The sequence below is a fragment of the Bos mutus genome, chromosome 24 (genome assembly GCF_027580195.1).
Source record: "Bos mutus isolate GX-2022 chromosome 24, NWIPB_WYAK_1.1, whole genome shotgun sequence".
NCBI lineage: Eukaryota > Metazoa > Chordata > Mammalia > Artiodactyla > Bovidae > Bos > Bos mutus.
In genome coordinates this window covers 42,429,567-42,454,378 of record NC_091640.1, presented here as the reverse complement: position 1 = coordinate 42,454,378, position 24,812 = coordinate 42,429,567, and the positions used below count along the sequence as shown (strand labels likewise).

General features: G+C 43.4%; 1 protein-coding gene across 1 annotated transcript in view; it reads left to right on the top strand.

Moving 5' to 3' along the window:
* The window catches only part of PIEZO2 (piezo type mechanosensitive ion channel component 2), a 255,891-nt gene that overhangs the window by 116,691 nt on the left and 114,388 nt on the right, over positions 1-24,812 (top strand). Inside the window, 2 exon segments of the mRNA XM_070361473.1 lie at positions 2,230-2,272; positions 21,524-21,686. Coding sequence (XP_070217574.1) covers positions 2,230-2,272; positions 21,524-21,686 — 206 coding nt within the window.

Below are 24,812 nucleotides of genomic sequence, written 5' to 3'. Positions count from 1 at the left end.
TGGGTTAATAATGTTTATTTTAAGGAGCACTAGAAGTCTTGTCCCCAAAACTTTTACCTTATTCTAACCTTTTGAATAAGTTTATTTCTCTCAGAAATATGAAACTTATTTCTTACTTAAATTTCCATGTTTTAAAAGCCTGATAGTACAATAGAGCAAAGTCACTTATTTTTATTTTACTTTGATAATAAATTGAGTCTATTTTTAAAAAATCAATATAGGAATGCACTGAGACTACCTAGGGGGAAAAATGGAAATGTGGAAAAATTTTAAAGGTGGCTTGTTTCTCAATGAAAGCAAGGAAAGTCAAGGAGAATAGCATCTGAATGCCTCCCTACCCTGGCTCCCACTGCGACCCTCCCCACTGGGTCCAGCACAGACTGTCTGCTTCTCACTTGGCACAAGGTTCTTCATCTCTCCCACCTGAGTCTCGGCCGGGCTGTTGCCAGCTCCCCTGAAATTCAGCGTGGTTTCTGATTCAGGTTATAATTTTTGACCAGCATCTTAATGGCTAGCATCTTAAGGGCAGGATAACTGTCGTCCAAGAATTCCTGAGCCTGGAATCTCCACTGTCTAGCATGTGACTCACAGGACACATGACATTCTTATGGGGCCCACTCCCCCAGGCCATGAGAAATTCCTGGACTGCTTAACGAAAATTCCACGGCTTTCCTCCTACTCAGCAAAGTCTGTTGGAATTCACTTGGGCAAGAGTAACTTCCTCTGAGGAGATAAATCTGAATCTGCTTTAAATTTGTGTGTGGATGCAGGTGTGTATAGTTCAGATCCCAAATTTATCCTGCATCATTTATAGCAGTTATTGAAAATGTTCTATCATAACGAAGTAGTATGAACTCAAGTCCCTTAGTGAGATACCCACTTAGACTAGCTTGGAAACCATCCTGTCTAATGCCCTGGAGGCACTGAGTGGCCACCTGAGAATAAAGTGCTGGGGGGAGAGTTCTCTAGAAAGAAACCTAAATGCCCTCTTGGTTTATTTAGACTTCAGGAAAAGAAGCAGTGTAACTTCTTAGCTGCCTCTGGAGACCCAGTGCTGAACATTCCACTTCCTATTTGCAGGACCAAATTGTATGGAAAGGTGGTGATTATCTTCTGTGATTATTAAAGCAACTAGTACATGACATAGCTCATGGATTTAGGTCTGGGAGGCGAGCAGAGGTGATAACTTGAACAGTTACTGAAGTCAAGTTATTGTTGCCCCAGACAATGCATTGGGAAAATGTGACAGTGTGGCTGAGCAGAACCCCTGTTGTTCTTCAGCTGCTAATTTGTGTCTGATTCTTTGTGACCCCATGGACTGCAGCACGCTGAGCTTCCCTGTCCTTCACCACCTCCCAGAGTTTGCTCAAACTCATGTCCATTGAGTCAGTGATGCCATCCAACCATCTCATCCTCTGTCATCCCCTTCTCCTTCACCCTCAGTCTTTCCCAGTATCAAGATATTCTCCAATGAGTTGGCTTTTTGCATCAGGTGACCAAAGTATTGGAGCTTCAGCTTCAGCATCAGTCCTTCCAAAGAATATTCAGGATTGATTTTCTTTAGCAGAACCCTGAACTCTTATAAATGCAGACTTTTATTAACATGGTCTTTGATTAACATGAGCATTTTCTTTATATAAAGTACTCAGAAAATAGTCACGCTTATAGTGTAAGGAGAAACATGAAAAAATAACAGAAAATCATTTTTATACCCAGCTTTTCTTTTGGGGACTTGGATACCCTTCAGATCATGTCATTGGAAACAGCACTTTTGCATTCAGAAGACTTCTGATTAAAATGTTTAGCTTTAAAAATAAACATAAATCCCATGCTTCAGTATTGAGGAGGTAAAGGCATGATGGCCAGTGAATTGGAACATCAGAGTGTCCTCCAGCTTTCCAAATGCCACATGAAGTTAAAAGTTGAATTTTTGAGAGTACAGCTTATAATGTGCTACTATTTCATTATTTTTAACAGGAGAGTGTTACTCATTTTTATGCTCAGGACACCTGTAGACTTTGAGAGGATGATTAATGGGCAGCCGTGTCAGCAGTGGAAGGCATGGGTGTTGTCCATGGCAGGGGGTGCTCACCCAGACTGGTCTCTGAGAGGGAAGACAGTCACCCCACTTACATGTATCAGTACAAGCAAATCTCTATTAGGTTGTATAAATCTGGACAGAACTGAGTCTTTGATGTGCATTAATTGTGTCCCTTCCTCCCATTGCAGGCTCAACCTGGGAGAAGACTTTCCGACAAATCGGCTTCGAAAGGTGAGCTGGGCTTGGTTACTCATGACCTGTTTATTCCAGCAGTTCACTGATTATCCATTGGTGATCTCACCACCACTACTTCAGTGACTGTGCCCTTGAGTAAGTTGTCATTTTTGAGCCTCAGTTTCCTTGTAAAGTAAACCTTTGATTTATACCATCCTTGCCTGCACACAGATTGAATTTGATGATTAAATAGGGCAATTTATGTGAAAATGCTTCTTCTACTATGAACCAGTGTGAAAGATAAGTTGTAGAATTAGGGCATTGCAGAGAAGAGAGTTGACTTTCTTATTGCTTCCTGATGTCATATGTTATATTCAGTTCTATAGGTTTAGTACAGAGAAATTTATATTTATATTGATATCTTCCCAATTATTAAAATTATCTGATCTTATCTGCTCCAAGTGAAAGGCTGAGATCATGTCACTCTTAGCTAAAAGCATTTCTGCACCAGCATGTCCTGAAAAGAAAAAAAGTTGACTCATGATAACATCAGAAAATGTGCAGATAGGCTCAGTATAGCCCTAATGACACCATACGGACAATTTAACATCTCACAGTGAACTTGCAGCATCGGAACAGCTATTGAGACAGAAAAGTAATTAAAAATTTTTTTACTCTAAAGGTAGATTCTTTTCAGCATAATAGCATTTTTGCATTCAGAAGACTTCTGAATAAAATGTTTAGCTTAAAACTTAAATGTAAATCCTGTGCCTTGAGGAGGTAAAGCCATGGTGTCCAGTGATTAGAATGTCAACAGCCCTCTAGCTTTCCAAACACCACATGAAATCAAGAGTTGAATTTTGGAGAGTACAGCTTACAATGTGCTACTATTTCATTACATTTAACAGGAGAGTATTACTCATTTTTCAAAATGTGTCTTTATGTGTATCAATCAAGCTGATGGAGTGCTTAGAGCATATGAAAAGAAAATTAAATACCTTAAAATGCATTATTTCTCCAGTAGTGAGTAAGAACAGATACCTCATCACCAGGCTGACTGTGATGGCATTTCTGTTACCATTTGTAATTGACTCAAAAGTCTGTTTATTTCTCTGCCTGCTTGTCAATGCCATCAGCACCGTCACCATCGATCTCTCAGTGAGTTCTCGTGGTTGGTCCTTGAGGTTATTGGATGAAGTTGGTTTGGGGCAGGCAGATCTGGTGGACAAGCTTTCAGGCTGAAAAATCACATGCAGCTTCGTGTGTGTGAGACCTTCCCCAAAGCATCTTTCTCTTGATTCTTCTTTTGTGTATCGACAAATGTCAAAGATAACCAAAGAAGCTGTTGTTTTTGTTTTAGTCTTTAAGTTGTGTCTGACTCTTTGCGACCCCATGGACCATAGCCTGCCAGACTCCTCTGTCCATGGGATTTCCCAGGAAAGAATGTTGGAGTGGGTAGCCATTCCCTTCTCCAGGGGATCTTCTTGACCCAGGGATCGAACCCACGTCTCTTGCATTGGCAGGCGGGTACCACTGGGCCACAAGGGAAGCCCGCTTGTTTGTTCACTCTATCCCTAAACCAAGGTTTATTGTAAACTTACAGAAGTCTTTCAAGACCCAAAGTTTTGTCAAGGAGAGAAGATAGCAAATTGAACATCAGTTATTTTTCTCCTGGCTTCAGGAAGACATTGCTATACTTGCTTTGTCCATTTTTAGGGTTGGATGGGACTGAAATACTGTAAAGAGAACCTCAGATACTGTGTCATCATCCCTACCTAAGTCAGTGTATGTCTGTGAAAAAATGGATGTTCTCTTGCAGAATCATGATGCCACACTGGTATTGAATACAAGTACCAGCCAGTTCTTAGCACCATCTAATACCAATCAGTGCATACACTTCCTGATCATCTCAAAAGTGTCATCTAATAGACACTGGTTGAATTAGCATGCTCCTAAAGCCCACACTTACTATTAAATTTTTTTCAACTTTAAAAAGTAAAAAAAATTTTTATTGAGTTATAATTAACATACAATATTATATTAGCTTTAGGTGTATGACGTATTGATTTGATATTTTTATACGTCATGAAATGGTCACCACTGTGTGACCAGTTTCCACTGTCACCACTGATTCTGTTCTGTTGCCACATCTCCCCCTCCGTATTGAGATTGTGTCCCCCGAGTCTTTCCTAACTTCATTGGGTTTCTCTTCCTGTCACTAGCTTCTGAAGAAACCAGCTCCTCTGTCTTGCAGCACCGCTGTCTTGTCTGAAGTGTCTGTTTGTGGCTTTGTTTACCTTGTCAGTCTACCCTCTGATTCACATAAACTCAAATCGCTCCTCTTTGGCTGTTGGGGACAGCTTCATGGTGACTTCTTGTCCTTTGTCAAGGGCTGCCTGGTCTTTTCTCATTTCTGTCCTTCTAGCACAGCAGGAGGTACCAAGACCATCCAGGATTTTGGACCTGGCATCCACCATCTGTCCTGAGGGTGGCCATCTGGGCATTTTCCAGCCTTTGGCTCTTGTAATGAACAACCTTGTGCACATCTGTATTTTTGCCAGGTATTCTAGGGATAGATTCCTGAGTACAATCAAAGAGTAAATTTTTGTGGAATTTTGATGAACATTGCCAAGTTTCCCTAAAATTTTGGCAGCAGTTTCGGCAATTATTTCCCCAGAGCCTCACCAACATAACGTGCTGTCATACTCGAGGTTTTTTTGCCAGCCTGATGGGTGAGAAATGGTAACTTGGTGTCCTTCTAATCTGCGTTAATCCTGAGTCATTTTTCCATAGAGTGGAGCTCAGGCTGAGGTTCTTTGCCATCTCCTGAGTGGAACTCTAAGAGAAAGAGCTTCTTCTTAAATGGCTAAGGATTCATTGATCTGCAGGATTCGGCAATTGAAACACTTTCTTTCTAGTTTGTGTGACCTTAACCTTTTGCCTACTTGAATAATGATGTAATGAAAACAATTGCCATGTACCAAGGACTGTGTCACATCATTTTCAGTCTGTGCAGCAGCCCCACAGACCAAGGATTAGCAAACATTTTTCTAAAGAGGGAGAGGCCACATTTCAGGTTCCATAGGCCATACAGTTTCTGTGGTAGCAGAAGGCAATGAGCATGCTTTGTCCCAATAACACTTTATTTAAAAAAACAGGAAGTTGGCAGGACTGGCTACTGGCCAGACTTTGTGACCCCATCTCACAGGTAAATAAACCTAAAGAAAACCAAGCAGCTACCCAGAGAGCTGTAGCCACATGCATTGACCTGCGTTCAAGAGAAGGTCTGCCTGGCTTTCTACATCCAGCCACACTGAATGCTTGAATTATAGCTTTTTTTGCTTTTGTGTTGTTTATATCTCCTATCCCTGTAGCTCTGGGAACATTGTCTTTAGTCTTAAGTCTTATCGACTGTTCTTATTTTATGAATATTTTGAAGAAAGTCAGGGAGTAAAATTTGCATATCGTAATGCCTCTCTAAATGGGTATGCTTCTGAAAAGATGTATACATTAAAATATTATTAAGGGATATATTGAGTGAAAGCTGTATTTTTGAACTGTAGGCTAAGTTTGGTGCACATCCCCAGTTTTAGATGTTATCTTAAAACATCACCCTTTGTTTTCCTGTGTTGTCACATGTTTTCTCCTGTAAGGGCAGGAGTTGTCTCTGCCTTGCATCAAGTGTCTTGAAATACAGAATAGATATTGATAGATGGGGTTATTGTGCATTGCCAGTTGCAAAGACTGTGTCATGCAGTGCTGTTAAACATGGCCTTGCTTGATTTCTTCTCAATTTTAACACCGTCTTTCTCTTCAAGGGAATTCCAATTATATCCTAAATGAAGCTGTCTGGCCCTTTAGAGCCATTGTGAGCGATATTGATCCTTTTAGTACTGTGTCCTTTAAAGTTTGCCCGTCAGTCTATTTGCTAACAGTATTTCTAAGTGGTCACATGTTAAAAAAAAAAAAAAAGTGACTGAGTCAGCCAAACCTCAAAGCTTTCTCCAAGAAAAAGAAAGCCAAGTTGTCCTCTGCTGTACATTCTGTGATGGGGAGGAAGGAGGGAACCTAGGGAATGAGCCTGCCCTTGTAGTAATATTGCCATGAGATACGTCCTGGTGAGCAAACTAAAAGACCAGATAGAGGGAGACACGTGAGGACCTGATTCCATGGCAGCAGCGTCCGGGAGCTTAGCAGATGTCTGTAAACTGTTTCATTGTTTTCCCGCTTTCCTGCCTGTGGTTTCTTCAGGACATGGCAGCTGTTGGTACCCAACAACCCCACCTCCTCCCAAACCTCCCCAGGTCCACAGCCACCACCCTCAGGCTCCCTCCTCTGTCTTCCAACACCTCCTGTCACAAAGCCACCAAGTGTGTTCATGATCTTGTGTGGACTTACTGTGCGTCATTCTAGACCCTTGCTGCTGAGGTGTATGTCTTGTCATTTTACACCTGCTAGTGCCAGCCCAAGGGTTGTCCAGTGATAGGCATTTAATAAATGTTTCAGAAACAAGCATTTTATGAGAGCACTAGTCCCATTCACTGGGTCTCAACACTCATGAGCTGATCACTTCCCAAAGACCCTCATATTTTAATACCATCTCATTGAGGGGTTAGAATTTCAGTAGGTGAATTTTGAGAGAACGAAAACATTCAGTCCATAACGTGTGTCACTAACTCCCATACAATTGAAAGAAAAGTTAGATCTTATGTTTGAGACTTTTATATCCTATGATATCATATAATCCATTTCATTGGACTTTACTCATGCAGCTGATCAATTTTGCTGTTTTCTTTGATCGGCTGAAATACCTTGGTTATACTCGAAATGGAAAGTAAAAGCTATGATTAATATATGCACACATGTGTGTGTGTGTCTGTGTGTGCATGAGTATATATGTGTGTGTATTGTTTGTGTGTGTATAATAAAAGTAGGTGATATCCATTTCTTAGGCTGAGAGCTTTACCTAACTTTGACTTCCAACTTGGAAAGGAACTTTTTTTTAATTCAAGTACAATGACATCATTTAGTAAGTATTTGGTGAACAGATCTATTTTTCTTCTAGGAAAAAAAAAAGATGTAATCCTTCCTCCTTTTTCCTTCAAAATATGTCTGGAAGGAAAGATTTTCTGATTTGTAATCTCCAACTTCACTAAGTCAGGTCCCTAGGACTTAATATAAACAGTCTCTGAATGAATGAGTGATAAAGATCAGGTCCTGTGGAGAATGGTGCATTCATGAACTGAAATCCCAAATTCCCAGGTGGTAAGCTTGGCACCTTGTTCTGTACAAAATGTGAGGTACCAAGCCAGAACGTTTTATATTTCATTAATGACATGAGCAAATGAACTGTGTAATAGATCTCTGAGAACTTTTTCAAACCTTGGTGCAGACAGCACCGTGAATAATAGGAAGTTCACACTGTTTGATACGGAGGTAATATCTGGATGTTGAGTCTGTAGAATGGAATGTTTTGGGGAATCATGCTAGCAAATACTCCCAAGCCTCAGTTCAGATTTCTCATTTGCTCTGCATCGTGAGATCCTGAAATTAGCTCTTTCATAGCTGTAACTGCAGTGAAATTTATTTCCCGCAGCCCAGCCAGGTAAACACCTCAGCTCGCGACCGAGCATTGTTGCTTTCATGAAGCGACAGTTTGTATGAGGCAGATTTCAGAGGAGCTGTGTGGGTTTTACATCAGAATCCTCAGAAACCCCATCACCCACGGTGAACAAAGTGGAAACAGTTCCTCCTGGCTCTTCTTTTTTCCCCCGACTTATCTCTACATGCTTACAGCCACACAGACTTCTAAACATACACGAAATCTTGGAAGTAGCAAACGTGACGGTGTCGCACACCTTCCAGAGTCTAGTGGTTTCATTCACTCAGTGGTGTGTAAATGAGGATTCAGAGGACTAAGTGACTTCTTTATGCAGGACCAGGTGGCATTAAGTCTTTCGCCTTGTGAAGCCTGTGCCTCCTCTTCCCTAAGCCTTGCGGACCTCTGAAGGTCTTATCACACAACAGGAGCGCTCATGGCACCTCAGTTGATCACATCCCTTGGTGCCAAGGGGGCTCGGGAAGCTGTGGTCAGACAGGACCCCACTCGTCTGAGGCCGGTGTATTAATCTCTTACCCTGCCCTCCCCAGACCATCCTGTACCCACTGCCTCACCCATGACGGACTCCCTTCTGCCTCTGAGAGGCTCTGATGTACAAGTCCCCCTTCCACACCCTTCCTGTGGTCACTACTGAGGTTGATGCCCACCTCACTCTTCCTGGGGATGGAGAAGTGGCCTGGGGTCCTGTCATCCAGAGAGCAAGTGAAAACGCTGGTCAGTGAGCAAGCCAGCAGCCCAGGGATTGTAATCACCAGGTGGGAACAGGCAGAGCAGCCTGGGGTACCCTCACGTGGCCGTCCTGACCCGCCTGCCCCACACAGAGGGAAGGTTGTCTCACCCGGTCCTCGCAAGAAGTGGGTAGGTTTGAAATGTCCACTCTTTGCTCTGACTGGTGAGATATACTGACTGAGGAGTCCAGGCAGGTCACTGCTTTCATCCTGGAGTGAGCGTGTTTCTGTGGACGCGCTGGTGTCTCCCGCTGGGACGCTGATGGACGTGCGCTGTGCTGTGGGGCAGCGGGGCCCAGTCCTCAGGCATCTGAGTGCAGCACTGGTTTTACCCTCAGAGCGGTAGACTCCAGCACATTCCAGAAAGAGGAGCATAAGGTCCAAAGGAAGATGGCAGAGATGCTGTTCTGGTTGACTCTTCACTGACGGTGGGGTCCCTGGGCTGAGGGGCTTGGTGGTCAGTGTCTATCCCCTCACTGCCCCCCTGCACCCCTGGAGGGCTGCGTGTCCTTATCCACACGTTGCCTAAGTGACTTTTAGGGAAAAAAATAAAACCAAAGCAGACAAACAGAAACAAAGCCCACTCCCTCTGTTGCCAGGCACGGGGTCTGAGGAAGTGCTGCCCCCACCGTGGGGTCCCAGGGGTGCTTCCTACTCTGACCGCCTGAGTCAGGCCCCACGTCCCCAGTCCCACTCAGGCCGGAGGCTGCCCGCTGTGTAACCACAGTACCACCCAGCCCAGTTCCGTGGGGGCTCTGTAGTAGGATGGAGCTGCCCCACCAGGTCCGGGTGTTCTCTGCTGGACAAGCCAGGGGAGCCCCAGGTTTCTGGACACACATTCTCTCTGGACAAACAATAGCTGGCTGAGGCCCAGGTAGGGGAGGAGGAACCAGGTGGGCGCTCAGGCCAGACTCAGCTCTCCTTCAGGCAATTCCCTGTCGGTAAGGAGGGGCCTGGATTGTGGAACCCAAACACGTGGGACATAAGATGCCGTGTGCTGGAGGACGCTCCCGGGCCGGGCAGGGCCCAGAGCATAGCAGGCACTTCGCTGAAGGGCTCGTTCAGCTGCCCTGGGAGGATGAGAACTTCATTCCAGCCCTTATGGAAACATTCAGTGCCACTATAAGAACTTACTGTAAAAAAATGATGATTTCTCATGTAAGTTAGGAAAGGAGCATTTATACATGTAGACCTGGGTGGGGGGCGGGCGTGGAGAGAGTGGAAAAGATGGGTAAGAAACACCCTGTCCTGAACTGCTGACCCACTCTCAGTGGACTCCCCAGTGCTCAAGGTTAACAGGGACAGCCTTGTGTTCATCATCATCAGGGGCCAGAGCATACGGACCCAGTGTGGGCGGCTGCTTTCGTGGTGGTGGATCCTGGGGGTCAGTGTTTGCACAAGGAGGGTCCTGAGACGGGACCTGAGGACCCAAGGAAGCAGGAACTTCCTGAGCATCCTTGGGGCTCTTAATCTCTTCCACTTCCCAAGAACAGGACAGAAACGTGCACTGTTCAGATTTGCAGGCATGCAAACCTCAGTGGCCACTGCTCACTCTAGAAGTGTTTATTTTATTTGCTTATTTATAAAAATAATGAATCTGTGTTTAGAAGAAAGTCTCCCAATAACCTAGCTCCAATCTCATAAATCAGCGATTTTGTAATAGGCCTTGAACTGTTAAAACATAATTTCCCAGAATTTCAAGCACAGGGATTTGCAGAAGAAACTGTCTCCTCCACACCCACGTGGTTAATTTTATCCCTGCCATAAATTGTTTGCATGGGAAAGTCCCCTGGGAGAAATGGCCAAGGAGCAGCTCCATGGAAATACTGAGGAGAGAGATTCAGGGACCTTGGGGACCACCTTCCTTCCTGGGACCCTCTCTGCCATTCAGTACATTTTCAACAGTTACACATTTATAGATGCAGATGGTTTATACAGGACATTTGTATCAAGTACTTATTAGGTTTTCCTGCCATTTATTTATTTAATTATTTGTTTCTAATTGGAGGATAATTGCTTTACAATATTGTGATGGTTTCTGCCATATATCAACAAGAATCAGCCATAGATATACATATGTCCCCTCCCTCCCACTTCCCACCCCATCCCACCCATCCAGAGTGTCACAGAGCTCTGGGTCGAGCTCCCTGTGCTATACAGCAAATCCCCTTTGGCTATCTGTTTTACTTATGGTAGTGTATATATGTTTCAGTGCTACTCTCTCAATTTTTTCCCACCCTCTCCATCCCCCAGTGTGCCCATCAGTCTGTTCTCTGTGTCTGTGTCTCTACTGCTTCCCTGCAGATAGGTTCATCAGTACTATCTTTCTAGATTCCATATATAAGCGCTGGTACATGATATCTGTTTTTCTCTTTCGGACTTACTTCACTCTATAATAGGCTCTAAGTTCATCTACCTCAGTAGAACTGACTCAGATTCACTCCTTTTTATGCCTAAGTAATATTCCATTCTGTGCATATACCAAAGCTTCTTTATCCATCAATTACATTGTCTCAGATTTGGGGTTTCCTCTCAAGTTACCCTTGCCACTCACTCTGTGTTTCTCCAGTGCCTCCCTCATCAGGTTTATTGAGGTGTAATTTACAGCCTGGGAAATTCTCCCCTTTTTAGGTGTCTCATTCTATGACTTTGACAACCTAGGCAGCCATGTCATCACCTCCATTTCAAGATTTATAATATCTTCACCATTCCGGAAAGTCTCCTTCTGCCCCTTTGTCATCAATCCCTTACCTCCCCCAGCTCCAAGCAATCACTGATCAGAGTTCTCTTTCTCTGGTTTCACCTTTTCCAGGTTGTCATATGAATGGACTCATAGTTTGTGGTTTTCATATCTTGCTTCTTTCACTTAACATAATACTTCTTAGGTTCAACCATAGAAGTTGAAAGCATCCTTACTTTCATTGCAAATTGTATTCCGTTGTATAGATCACCGCAAATTATCCAGGGAGCAGCTGGTAGGTGTTTGGCATGTTTTCAGCTATTGGTGATTATGAATGAAGCTGCTCTAAACCTTTGCCTACAGACCTTTGTGTGGACAAATTTATGTGATATGTCCCTTGATTATGTCCTCTGCCTTCAGCCTCTTTAGTTAGTGAACCCTAAATTACTCAAAGTGCTTTCTGAAAAAACCTTGAAAACTCAATCACATTTTAGCTGCACGGAGAAGTGTATGTAGAAAGATGCTTTGGTGATTCTGTTCACAGTGTGGGCCAAGACACTATAATTTTTACTTCACAAATTTTTATTTTCATTTCTTGGATTTACTGAGCATAGGGTGCATCTTTGGACAGGTGAAAATTCAGAGTTTTTTGCATTTGTTTGATTAACATTTTATTCCTGAGCAATTTTGGTTTGTTTCAGAGCTTAGTGTTTCTAGTTTGTTATGATGTGCTGGAGTATGGATCTTCAACCTTCACCTGCAATCTCAAATTCTAGTATGCTCTCAACACTTGGTATTTTAGTCTGATTTCTCGGTGGCAAAAACCTGACCTGAACTGACCTGGGAGCCAGGGGGAGAGCACTGCACTGAGTGTGAAGGGATGAGGTGTGTGTGCTGGGGAAGGGGACACTGCCCTCGAGCCTCCTGCCACGGTTACATAGTCTGGTGAGGCACCTTCCTGAGATCTGGAAAAGTATGAACTTTGTAATACATTCAGCTCCAAGAGATTTGGAGGAAGGATCTGTTTTTTCTCCATCTGTCTTCGGCACAACTGCCCCCTATCTGTTTGATGGAACTGAGTTGTGCTAGAGAGTGAGTCTGAAGCTTTTTTTTCCATTGTGACTACACCTGTACACTTTATGCCACAACCCAGTACAATGCAAATACATCCAGTTTCCAAAGCAACAGCTCCTCTTACTGCATGCAGTGTACTCCTCTCTTCCTTTGCTGTGTTCATGAAAAGGAAAATGCTGGCTGGTGCCACTGCATTTATTTGATTACAAACTGGTTAGTCGTGGCTGCAGCTGAGAGAGCCATGAGCTGCGGGTGGTGCTTAGGCAAGAGGGAGACTGGAGGTCCATGCCCGCTTCGCTGTGCCTGGGCCCATGCTTGTGTGTCTGTCACAGTGACACATGAGGCCTGCTTTACCACAGAAATGCACGTGCAGGTTAGACTCAAAATCTTTGCAGTTCAGGTCAAGCAGAAGGAACCCTGAGACTGTGTCCTTCAAACTCCTGGAGTGAATCACCCAGCTCCAGAGAGACTAGACTAGATTCTTCTTACCTCCTGTGTTTTGATTGTTCACAGGGCCGTGCAAACCAATCAGAGGATCACCATGGGGTGGGCTGGTGGAGGGAGTGTGAGACAAAGGTTGTATTTCAGGAGCTAGACTGTGCACAATCGTTGACACTGCTGGGGAAATGAGGGGTCCCGGAGGAAAGAGAAGGTGAACCAGTCTGCATTGGTGCTGAAGTGGGGCCCCGACGAGACTCAGGGAGGGTGCCTGGGGCATCCCTGTCCCTGTGCAGCTCCCCTGCTATGGGATGGTGACCAAGCATCAGTGCCTGGGCTCCAGAGGCCACCAGAAGACCAGGTACAACCATCTCAGTAGTTCATATTCATCTAAATAATGCTCATTTGCCTTCTAATTGTTTTATTGGAATTCAATTGAAGTTGACCTTCCTACCAACTCTGAACCAAAGGGCTGGCTCCCAAAGGAGTGGCATGAATGGGGTTGTACTTTTCCAGCTTCTGAAGGTAACAGCGTTTGTGTTTGTTCCTAAGTCTGCTTTTCAGCCCTACCTGAAATTCCAACACTCTTCTTCTTTCAGCCATACCTGGAATTCCAACACTCTTCCTCTTTCCCAGTCTCAATTCCCTTCTCAATTTCCCTGTCTCTTTATTTTGAATTTTCTGAGTCACAATGAAACCTGACAGTTGGGAAGACCCTGAGAAGTCATTTTGTTGGTGAGAAACTGAGACTTACAAAAGCAAAGTGGGTTGCCCATGAACATCCACCCCAACCTCACTGCTTCCCCGGACTTAGATGGGAGGATGGTAATTGAGTTTGACCAAATATAATCATGGCTGAGACTGCAGCAGTTGGTCATTTTCTTTCCCAGGCAGGTAATCGACTTTGTGTTTTCATGATATATTCTACATGAGGAATTCTGAGCAGTATGACACTTCTGATTTTAAAAAATAATATGCAATATTAAAAATACACTTTTGTGCATGCCAACCAGCTTTCAAAGTTAAGAACCTAGGTGCTGCAACACAGGTGACTGTGTTCCTCTCTCTGTCCAGAAACATGTTTGTTGCTTTCATGGAGTTCTTTACGGGTGAGTCCGTAAGTGATCAATATTCTGTATGCTTGCTACTTCTTTTTTTTTTTTTCTCTCAATATTGTGTTTGTGAGATGCATCCATGTTTATTGGTGTAGATCCAGGTTGCACATACATTTGCACTAACTTACTGATTCACAGTGTTTTATGGCTACATTTTCTCTCCTCTTGATGGATAAAGAATTTTTTTCCCATCTTCCAGCTTCCTAGACTCCCTTTCAAGAGGAATAATCACCCTGCACAAATAGGATCATGTGACTGTAACCGGTTTGGAGAGGAAATGTCTGCCTGTTGAAGAGAAATGAGGTTTTAAGTTGTTTAGCTTGTGCTTTTCTATACAGAAAATGTAATTGAGCTGAGCCCGGAAGGTCATGCGATATAGGATAACATTTTATGGGGAAATGTATACATCAATCTCCTTAATATATTAGAACAGGGCTTCTTCATATAACCTGGTCAGCCTGATTTCAAACACAGGATTTACTTGAAATAAAATTTAATTTGTTGGGCTTCCCTGATGGCTCAGTGGATAAGAATCCATCTGCCAATTCTACCAATGGAGACGTGGTTTCAATCCCTGATCTGGGAAGATCCCACATGCTGCAAAGCAACTAAGCCTGTGCGCCACAACTACTGAACCTGTGCTCTAGAGCCTGGGAGCCAAAACTACTGAAGCCCACTCACCCTAGAGCCTGTGCTCTGCAGCAAGAGAAGCCACGGCAATGAGAAGCCCGGCCACCACAACTAGAGACTAGCCCCCGATCTCTGCAGCTAGAGAAAACCCGTGCAGCAACAAAGACCCAGTGCCACCAAAAATAAATTAATTAATTACACTATTAAAACATTTTAATTGTTATTAAATGTTCTGAAATGAACACCGACAATTCATTTACAGAGCCTTCCATAAATATTTATACTCTGTGCAGTCCCTGGACCATCTGACTTACTCCATGGACTTTAGCCAACCTACATGAGAAGAAATCTCTCACTCTGCCCCTCCAGCCAAGACCTCTCTCAGGCACAAACCCCACGTGGGTCCAGGGTGACCTGTCACGTCCATACCTCATGTCCGTACCTCATGTCCATACCTCACCCTCACCATGGAAAGGCCACCTCCCAGCCCCACTTCCTGCGACCAGATTGTGACTTCCTTCTGGGCTCAATTCCTTGGTGATGGTGGAGAGTCCTTTGCTCCAAACCCTTCAGCCCTTCTGGTTTTGCAGATGCTTCACCAGAGTCCGAGTCCAGCAAGGAGGACCTGGCTGCAGCACCTCTTCCTGATTTATCTCTGTGTTTAAGACACACTTTCATAACCAACACTCAGTGCTCAGGGAGAGGGCCTGGCACTCAATAGAGGCATAATAAATATTTTTGGAATAAATAAAAAATCTGACCAAATTAAGCCATTTCATGTTCATTGGATACAATTAATAGTTCTTGTTCTTGAAATGTTTTCTCTGGTGTATGCAAAAAGTGCATATATATTTTTAATGGTTTATAGTTTCCAATTGTGACCATTAACTCACATCCAAAGAACTGAGATTGTTACTCATCAACCTCCGGTCCTCAGACGCTCCACAGACACTAGTAACTGTCCTGCCCTTTGTACTTTATCTTCCCTGAACTGAATTATGGAGATACTTGTGGAAGACACCTGATCTAATTCTTCAGCAGGACTTTGCACAAACTATTGTCATAGGAAAGAAAGAGCAAATATTTGGAGATCGCATTAATTCTGCCAGCCTGTATTCAGAGCACACACTGTACCACATGTACACACACACATGCACACATACAAATATAATATATACATATATATATATAGTCCTCTTGGATATAGAGATTCACAAATAAGTGACCAACATAAAGTGTTAGGGGTCTAAAGGAAACAGATGATAGGCTTTGAGGTGGAGATGAGGGAGGGGAGTCTTGACTGATGAGGATGACGTGGAAGTGTATGTGAGGAGGGCTTTGTGGTCCGAGGGAGAAGACCGTGCTCTGACTCAGAGGGACAAACACTTGCCTGTCCTTGGATGTGCAGCCAGCACGGCTGGAATTTGAGGTTCGAGGAAGTCTTAGCAAGAGACAAGGCACACACGTCTGCAATACAGAGGCCCCGTAGGTGAGCTTGGGAATATGGGCCTTTCTCATCACTGGTGCAGTGAGCAAGTCCAAACTGTGCTTCTAGAAGTTTAGCTTGGCCTGGTTGGCAGAAGGGACACCCCGAGGTAAAGTGACAGTCATTCAGAAGAGGAGGTGGTGAAGGGAGACGTGTGGAGATATGGTCAGGCACTGGGTAGAGACCTCCCATAGGAAGATGGGTGTCTGCAGATGGTCTTGGGCACGTGCTGGGACTGAATGAGCAGCTTTGTGAGTTGTCGTGTGCTTTCTGGTCTCTTCCAGTCTGTCCCAAGAGCAAGTGGACATTTGGGAGAGGGGGTGGACAGCTGGGAGAGGGGATGAGGGAAAAAAATCAGGTGTTGCTGGCACTGTAGTTATTAGGGGCTTATTCAAAACCAAATATATGAGTATTAGTTACATCTAAGTACAGTTTCCAAAGTATTCATTCATTGTGATAAAAAATCTAGACCATTGAGGAGACTCCAGCTCAGCATTTTCTAAAACCTGTACCATGAGCAGTAGGTCAGCAGAATGTAGTAGATTTTAGATAAAACGTTAAGAAATGGTTTGTGCTCGGATAAATTTGGGAAGCAGAGATTTGCACGCGAGCTCAGTTGCTTCAGTTGTGTCCGACTCTTTTGCGACCATATGGACTGTAGTCCACCAGGCTCCTCTGTCCATGGGATTCTCCAAGCAAGAATACTGGAGTGGGTTACTGTACCTTTCTCCGGGGGACCTTCCTGACCCTGGGATCGAACCTATGATTCCTGTGTCTCCTGCATTGTGAGTGGGTTCTTTACCCACTAAGCCACCTGGGAAGCCCAGAGGTTTATACAAACTCCAATTTACTGTTTTTCTACAGAACTTCTCAAGTCCTTTATTATAATAATAACCGTCATGATTTTCTAACACTTATTTGACCAGAGGCAGGTGTTTTTTTTTTTTTTTTGGTCATGTTTTGCTTTAATTCCCAGTATTTCTGAGGACTAGCTCTCTCATGAATGTGCTTCAGTTGACTCTGGTCTAGACAGTGAAGATAGAGACTGTAGTGATAATATGGTCCCCATGGGAGGTATCAGGTGGACTCTGACCTGGTTATTGTCCGCAGCCCACACCGTCATCTTCTGGAGGTTCCTGGAGCCCGTGAGCTGGCAGTGCTCTGAATGTGCTGCTTTGTGAGCTCGGGTAACAGCACCAGCTAACAGGTTGGCACCTCCATGGCTGATGGATTCCACTCTGAGCTGGACCACAGCCCAGTCCTGTTTCTGGGAGCTGCGTTCTTTCATGGCTGGGGAGTAATTGCTTTGCAGTTGGGGTTCATTTACTCTCTTCATGTTTGTGGGTGATCGAGTGTCTCCTTGGGGACCTAGGAGCACAAAGCTGAGGCTGTTGACTCGAAGCCACTGTTTGCAAATTGAGAGCCATGTATAGAGTGAAGGTTGGGGGCGGCGGGAGTGGGGGAGGTGCAGGAACAGTGGCTCCTGGGTCCACTGTGCCGGGTGGGACTCTGGGTATGTTCCTCAGAGAACTCTTTCCCGCCAGTCGGCTTGGTTTGTGCTTCTCATAAAATGTCATGATCAATTCGTTTTCGGCAAAAGAGCTGCAGTAATTTATCCCCCAAATCCACTCAGGAGGGACTGCCGGCTCCCCCGACCTCAGCCCCATCCAGGAAATACTTCCCCGCCCAGCCTGGCTTTCATCTCCTGGCCTCTCTCCTTGATCTCTGAATTCTCGTTCTGATGATGTGAATCCTCCTTTGCTCTGTCTGATCGCGTTAGGTGTACTTGCAAAGTAGGTGAAACCTCTATGGTTTTCTTATGATGAAATCAATCATCAGATTTACTTATTATAGATTTGGATTATAAATTTTATAAGTAATTGTAAAATCTGGATGAAGTGTTCACAGTATTATACGTTTGGATGAAGTTTTCCTATTTGATTTCTCTTACTCTTAGCCCAAATGCAAGGAATTTGCTATTTTTTAAAACCTTTCATACAACCATGTGTGTTTTATTTATGGAGGTAAAGGGATGTCTCATCACATCCATGTTTCTCTGTTCATAGAAGTTTCAGTTCAGTCAGTTCAGTTCAGTCTCTCAGTCGTGTCCGACTGTTTGTGACCCCATGAACTGCAGCATGCCAGGCCTCCCTGTCCATCACCAACTCCCGGAGTTCACTCAAACTCATGTCCATCGAGTCAGTGATGCCATCCAGCCATCTCATCCTCTGTCGTCCCCTTCTCCTCCTGCCCCCAATCCCTCACAGCATCAGAGTCTTTTCCAATGAGTCAACTCTTCGCATGAGGTAGCCAAAGTACTGGAGTTTCAGCTTTAGCATCATTCCTTCCAAAGAACACCCAGAGCTGACATCCTTTAGAATGGACTGGTTGGATCTCCTTGCAGTCCAAGGGACTCTCAAGAGTCTTCTCCAGCACCACAGTTCAAAAGCATCAATTCTTCGGCACTCAGCTTTCTTCACAGTCCAACTCTCACATCCATACATGACCACTGGGAAAACCATAGCCTCGACTAGACGGACCTTGTTGGCAAAGTAATGTCTCTGCTTTTCAAGATGCTATCTAGATTGGTCATAACTTTTCTTCCAAGGAGTAAGCGTCTTTTAATTTCATGGCTGCAATCACCATCTGCAGTGATTTTGGAGCCCCCAAAAGTAAAATCTGATGCTGTTTCCACTGTTTCCCCATCTATTTCCCATGAAGTGATGGGACCAGATGCCACAATCTTCGTTTTCTAAATGTTGAGCTTTAAGCCAACTTTTTCACTCTCCTCCTTCACTTTCATCAAGAGGCTTTTTAGTTCCTCTTCACTTTCTGCCATAAGGGTGGTGTCGTCTGCATATCTGAGGTTATTGCTATTTCTCCCGGCAGTCTTGATTCCAGCTTGTGCTTCTTCCAGCCCAGCATTTCTCATGATGTACTTTGCATAGAAGTTAAATAAGCAGGGTGACAATATGCAGCCTTGACGTACTCCTTTTCCTATTCGGAACCAGTCTGTTGTTCCATGTCCAGTTCTAACTGTTGCTTCCTGACCTGCATATAGGTTTCTCAGAGGCAGATCAGGTGGTCTGGTATTCCCATCTCTTTCAGAATTTTCCACAGTTTATTGTGATCCACACAGTCAAAGGCTTTGGCATAGTCAATAAAGCAGAAATAGATGTTTTTCTGGAACTCTTTTGCTTTTTCCATGATCCAGCGGATGTTGGCAATTTGATCTCTGGTTCCTCTGCCTTTTCTAAAACCAGCTTGAACATCTAGAAGTTAACCGTTCATGTATTGCTGAAGCCTGGCTTGGAGAATTTTGAGCATTACTTTACTAGCGTGTGAGATGAGTGCAATTGTGTGGTAGTTTGAGCATTCTTTGGCATTGTCTTTCTTTGGGATTAAAGTGAAAACTGACCTTTTCCAGTCCTGTGGCCACTGCTGAGTTTTCCAAATTTGCTGGCATATTGAATGGAGCACTTTCATAGCATCATCTTTCAGGATTTGAAATAGCTCAACTGGAATTCCATCACCTCCACTAGCTTTGTTCGTAGTGATGCTTTCTAAGGCCCACTTGACTTCACATTCCAAGATGTCTGGCTCTGGGTGAGTGATCACACCATTGTGATTATCTGGGTCATGAAGATCTTTTTTGTACAGTTCTTCTGTGTATTCTTGCCACCTCTTCTTAATATCTTCTGCTTCTGTTAGGTCCATACCATTTCTGTCCTTTATCAAGCCCATCTTTGCATGAAATGTTCCCTTGGTATCTCTAATATTCTTCAAGAGATCTCTAGTCTTTCCCATTCTGTTGTTTTCCTCTATTTCTTTGCACTGATTGCTGAGGAAGACTTTCTTATCTGTTCTTGCTATTCTTTGGAACTCTGCATTCAGATGCTTATATCTTTCCTTTTCTCCTTTGCTTTTCACTTCTCTTCTTTTCACAGCTATTTGTAAGGCCTCCCCAGACAGCCATTTTGCTTTTTTGCATTTCTTTTCTATGGGAATGGTCTTGATCCCTGTCTCCTGTACAATGTCACGAACCTAAGTCCATAGTTCATCAGGCACTCTATCTATCAGATCTAGGCCCTTAAATCTGTTTCTCACTTAGAGTTGTGTATAAAACCCAGGCTTCTAATGGGGAGGTCCTTTTCCAGACCATTTTTATAAAAAGCCAGTCAGACTGGTCTGAGGAATTTTTCGTAGGAAATCCTGGATTAGGAGACTCTTCACTTAAGACTTGACTTACATTCATATTATGGTACCAAATAATTGGTAATATTCTAAATGTGCAACTGTAGTGGACTAGTTAAGTAACTACTATCTGACTGTGAGTGTGGTAAAGGTTTCAAAATCTTCAGTGAGTTGTGAAGACGTGAGTGATGTATTAAATGAACAAATTATTTTCAAAAACAATAGATAAAGTATGAGCCTAGTTTTGTTAACTCTAAGATTGCATGGATAGTAGTTTCTTATGGTTTCCAAACTATTGAGTAGAGTTCCCTGTGCTATACAGTAGGTCTTATTGTTATATACAGTGCTGTGTATATGTTCATCCCAAATTCCTAATTTACCCCTTCCCCCTCACCTTCCTCCTTTGGTAACCAGAAGTTTGTTTTCTTTGTCTATGAGTCTATTTCTCTTCTGTAAATAGTTCACGTCATTTTTTTAGATTCCACATAGAAGCAATATCATATGATTTTTTAATTCACTAAAATGTCAACATGATTATTTCTAGGTGGTAGAGGTCTTGCTATTTATTATGTTTTTACCGAAATACATCATATATCCAATGTAAATGACAACTATATATTTCATCACATAAAGTGTATTTGAAAAATACGTATCTTCACATGAGATAACTTCCTATCTTCTGCTGCTTTTCCCTAAACAAGTTTTAGCTCTGATACACATTGGGTCACTCTCATTTGAGTCCTGTGCAATAAAGATGAACAGTGTTATCTCTTCGAGACAGAGGGGAGCACAGGACAAGGGGAAGGTCCCAATGAAACACAGCCACCAGGTCCTGCTGACACTGGGACCAAATCTTCTGAGCTCTCTGTTAACGACCTGCCTTTTCTTGGAACAGGATGGAAAACAAAATCGACTCAGCATTCAAAGTAATGAAGGGCTCCTGTTCAAGGATGGCTTGAATGTTTCCTCTGTTTTCCCTCTAAACTTGGATTTACTTCCAGGGCTGCTCATGTACATCTAGTCTTTAACAGCTCCTACCAGGTTGCAAACACCTGTCTCTGTCCTGGACACATGGCTTATTTAATAACAGTTTAGTTCATCAGTACGTTTTAGGAGTGAGAGTTGGTTTCGGGTTCTTCATGCTATTTCTGAAACTCCCTGAAAGCTTCCTGAGTCTTAGTAGATTATGTAAGGCTGGAGTCAGAGAAAAGCTTTCTGATACCTTCCAGGCAGAAACTGAGCATTCTTTAAGTCTTAAGAAGATTCAAACATACTCTGTGATGGTTTAACCATTGCAACATCAAAACAACTGAATTTCCTCCTCCCTGTTTTTCCCTCCATAGCTTAAAGGGAGCCGACGCTGGCAACGGGATCCGAGTGTTTGTGCCTGACGTGGGCATGTTCATCGCCAGCCTGACCATCTGGCTGGTCTGTAGGAACATTGTTCAGAAGCCAGTGGCCGAAGAGGCCGCGCAGTGCAACCCGGAATTTGAGAACGAAGAATCGGTAAGTCTGAGTCTGGGCCTCTTCCTGGTTTGATTTCTGGGGCCTTGTAGGTTGTGACATGAAAAGTGAGATATGCACAGATCTTCGTGCCCTCCTATGCTGGGTGGTTGCTTTGTACACCTCGTGTGGTCCTCATGCATGTGCATTCTCACCCGCACTCGGCCACGTGGAAACAAGTCCGGGGACGTGAGGGCTACCCTGTGAGATGCATTAACCCTAAGGGCCTGGGCCTGACCTGGTGTCTCTTCATTACCATCCGCCCTTAACTCACACTGGAAACCTTTCAGGTTTGTGTCTTGGCCCATGCCCTAGATACTTAGTTACTGCAACATTCTTAGAGAAGAAACACCTGGCAGTTGTCAGAGGAAAAAAAAAAAAATTAATTCTACCTTTAAAGAAGCTTCCAGTCTGTGCACTGTGCCACCCTGAGTCAGTGGTTAAATCTGCAAGCTTCCATCGAGGTATTTTTAAAGTACTCCGGAGAAAAAAATAGATGCATTTGGAAGAGTGTAAGAATGAGTAAAACGTTTGTGAATTTTTAGCTGGATCAGGGGACACGTCAGATTTCACTCTGTGGCAAATAGAAGCGGGAGTCGCTCTGTCACTGACCTGTTTGTTCTAATAACTGCACTTTGTCATATGAGTCTAGGTAACAGTGACTTAAAAAGTAATTGATCTGGTAATTGAAAGATAAAATTTACAGGGAAAAAAATTCCTTAAAAGACTGTATTTGGACATTTGACCCAAGACAATTGTAAGTACTCATTCATAAGCTTTGGCAAGAAATTAAACCTATAAAACTGAAGTTAGTTGAAATTACTTATATTGAGATTGGTAACCATGATGACATCAAAGAAAGAAAGTTCTCAGTTATGGCAAATAATGTGTGTGCTTCACAAATGAACAGCATTTTCCCTTGATATTTATTAAAATACAACAATGAAGAAAGAATGAATATGATTCCATAAACCTCTGCAGATTAGAAATGATGATATTGCCTAAAATCCTTGTGAGTAAAAAATATACAATTCTGTGGCATATGCATATTCTGCTGTTTTTAAGGTAAATGTTAAAAAGGGTACATGGTGTTAAAAATCATTACAGCAAGGTCCTAACTACCTATCTCTTGCATTCAAGTTCACAAACTGTACAACGTTTGTCAGTGTCCTAGAAATAGAACTATGAAGGTGCTTTTTCTTCTGGTTAAGACAGAATTTAAAAATTTAACCTCTGCTTTTACATTTGAAATTTCTTTTATAGTATTTACAGTTTTGAAACACTATCTGGTTTAAACAATCACCCTGTTTTTTCCAGATTCAGTGAAAATAAATCCATTAACTCAAGCTCTCCGGACTTAGGACTTTTCATTATTATTTTTGATAAGGCAAGATTTGTTTTCAGTTCTCCTCATATTGTAGATGGAGGGTAAGGGATAGTTACTGTGAGCTGAGTGGACTCTGAAGTCAGACTTGGAAGCTGTGTGATGTTGGGAAAATTGTTTATCCTCTTTCTTCTTCCGCAAAGTGGAGATTGTCCTGAAGACTAAATAAAGGGCCATGTGCTTGCCTCCCTTTGCTCTTCTCCAGTTTGAAAGGAAGTAGAACAATCACAAAAATGTAAAATTTAAAGCCTCTTAAAATGAGAGAAAGATAAGTTGGACGGTGTGTTTGAGGCCAACTCACTCAGTAAAGGACTTCCTTCCTTGCCATTGGTAACAGACAACCATGACTGAATTACAAAGCTTCCTACAGAAAGAACTTCTGTCTCCAGTTCAAACACTGTTTTGCCATAAAACTAGGAAAACCTGCACTGACAACTGAAGATAAGGGGTGTTAGGTCAAGGTCACCCATCTGGTGAAGAAGAGACACGATGTCACTGACCGATAGTAAAATCATGTTTCCTTCCTGATTCCCCTCTGTTCTCCAGGATGGGCTCATGATACCTCTCTCCCATTTGAAATTTGTTTAAATATCTGCACCCTATATATTATTGATTACATTCAGTTCAGTTCAGTCGCTCAGTTGTGTCCTACTCTTTGCGACCCCATGAATCACAGCACGCCAGGCCTCCCTGTCCATCACCAACTCCCAGAGTTCACCCAAACTCATGTCCATCGAGTCAGTGATGCCATCCAGCCATCTCATCCTCTGTCATCCCCTTTTCCTCCTGCCCCCAATCCTGCTGGCAATCCCTCCCAGCATCAGGGTCTTTTCCAATGAGTCAACTCTTCGCATGAGGTGGCCAAAGGATTGGAGTTTCAGCTTCAGCATCAGTCCTTCCAGTGAACACCCAGGACTGATCTTCTTTAGGAGGGACTGATTGGATCTCCTTGCTGTCCAAGGGACTCTCAAGAGTCTTCTCCAACACCACAGTTCAAAAGCATCAATTCTTCGGCGCTCAGCTTTCTTCACAGTCCAACTGTCACATCCATACATGACCACTGGGAAAACCATAGCCTCGACTAGACGGACCTGTGTTGGCAAAGTAATCTCTCCTTTTTAATATGCTTTCTAGGTTGGTCATAATTTTCCTTCCAAGGAGTAAGCATCTTTTAATTTCATGGCTGCAATCATCATCTGCAGTTCTAACCCTAATTGATTACATTATTTAATGATAAAAAGAGGTAGATTCTCTGAGCATTATTTTTGGGGAGCTTGGAAAATGAAAGTGTGAAAGCGTTAGTCACTCAGTCATATCCAACTCTTTGTGACTCCATGTACTGTAGCCTGCCAGGCTCCTCTGTCCATGGAATTCTCCAGGCAGGAATACTGGAGTGGGTTGCCATGCCTTCCTCCAGGGGATCTTCCCAACCCAGATATTGAACCCAGGTCTCCTGCATTGCAGGCAGATTCTTCACTGTCTCACTCACCAGAAAAACCCTTAATACTGAAAATGCTAAATATCATTACTATAAAGTTGAGTTCCCTCTAGGTTAAATTTGTTTGCACCTAATTTAGATATTAGTTTCCATAGTCTCAGTACATTCCAGCCCCAGGTGGCCCAGGGGAGCCGGCTAGAGTGACTGTCCAGAGATGAATCCAGGAGGAAATTTTTCTTACTGGGGAACCATCTGTCTGGAGTCTGAAAAGAATATAAATACACAGCCAAAATAAGCAGTAGAATTT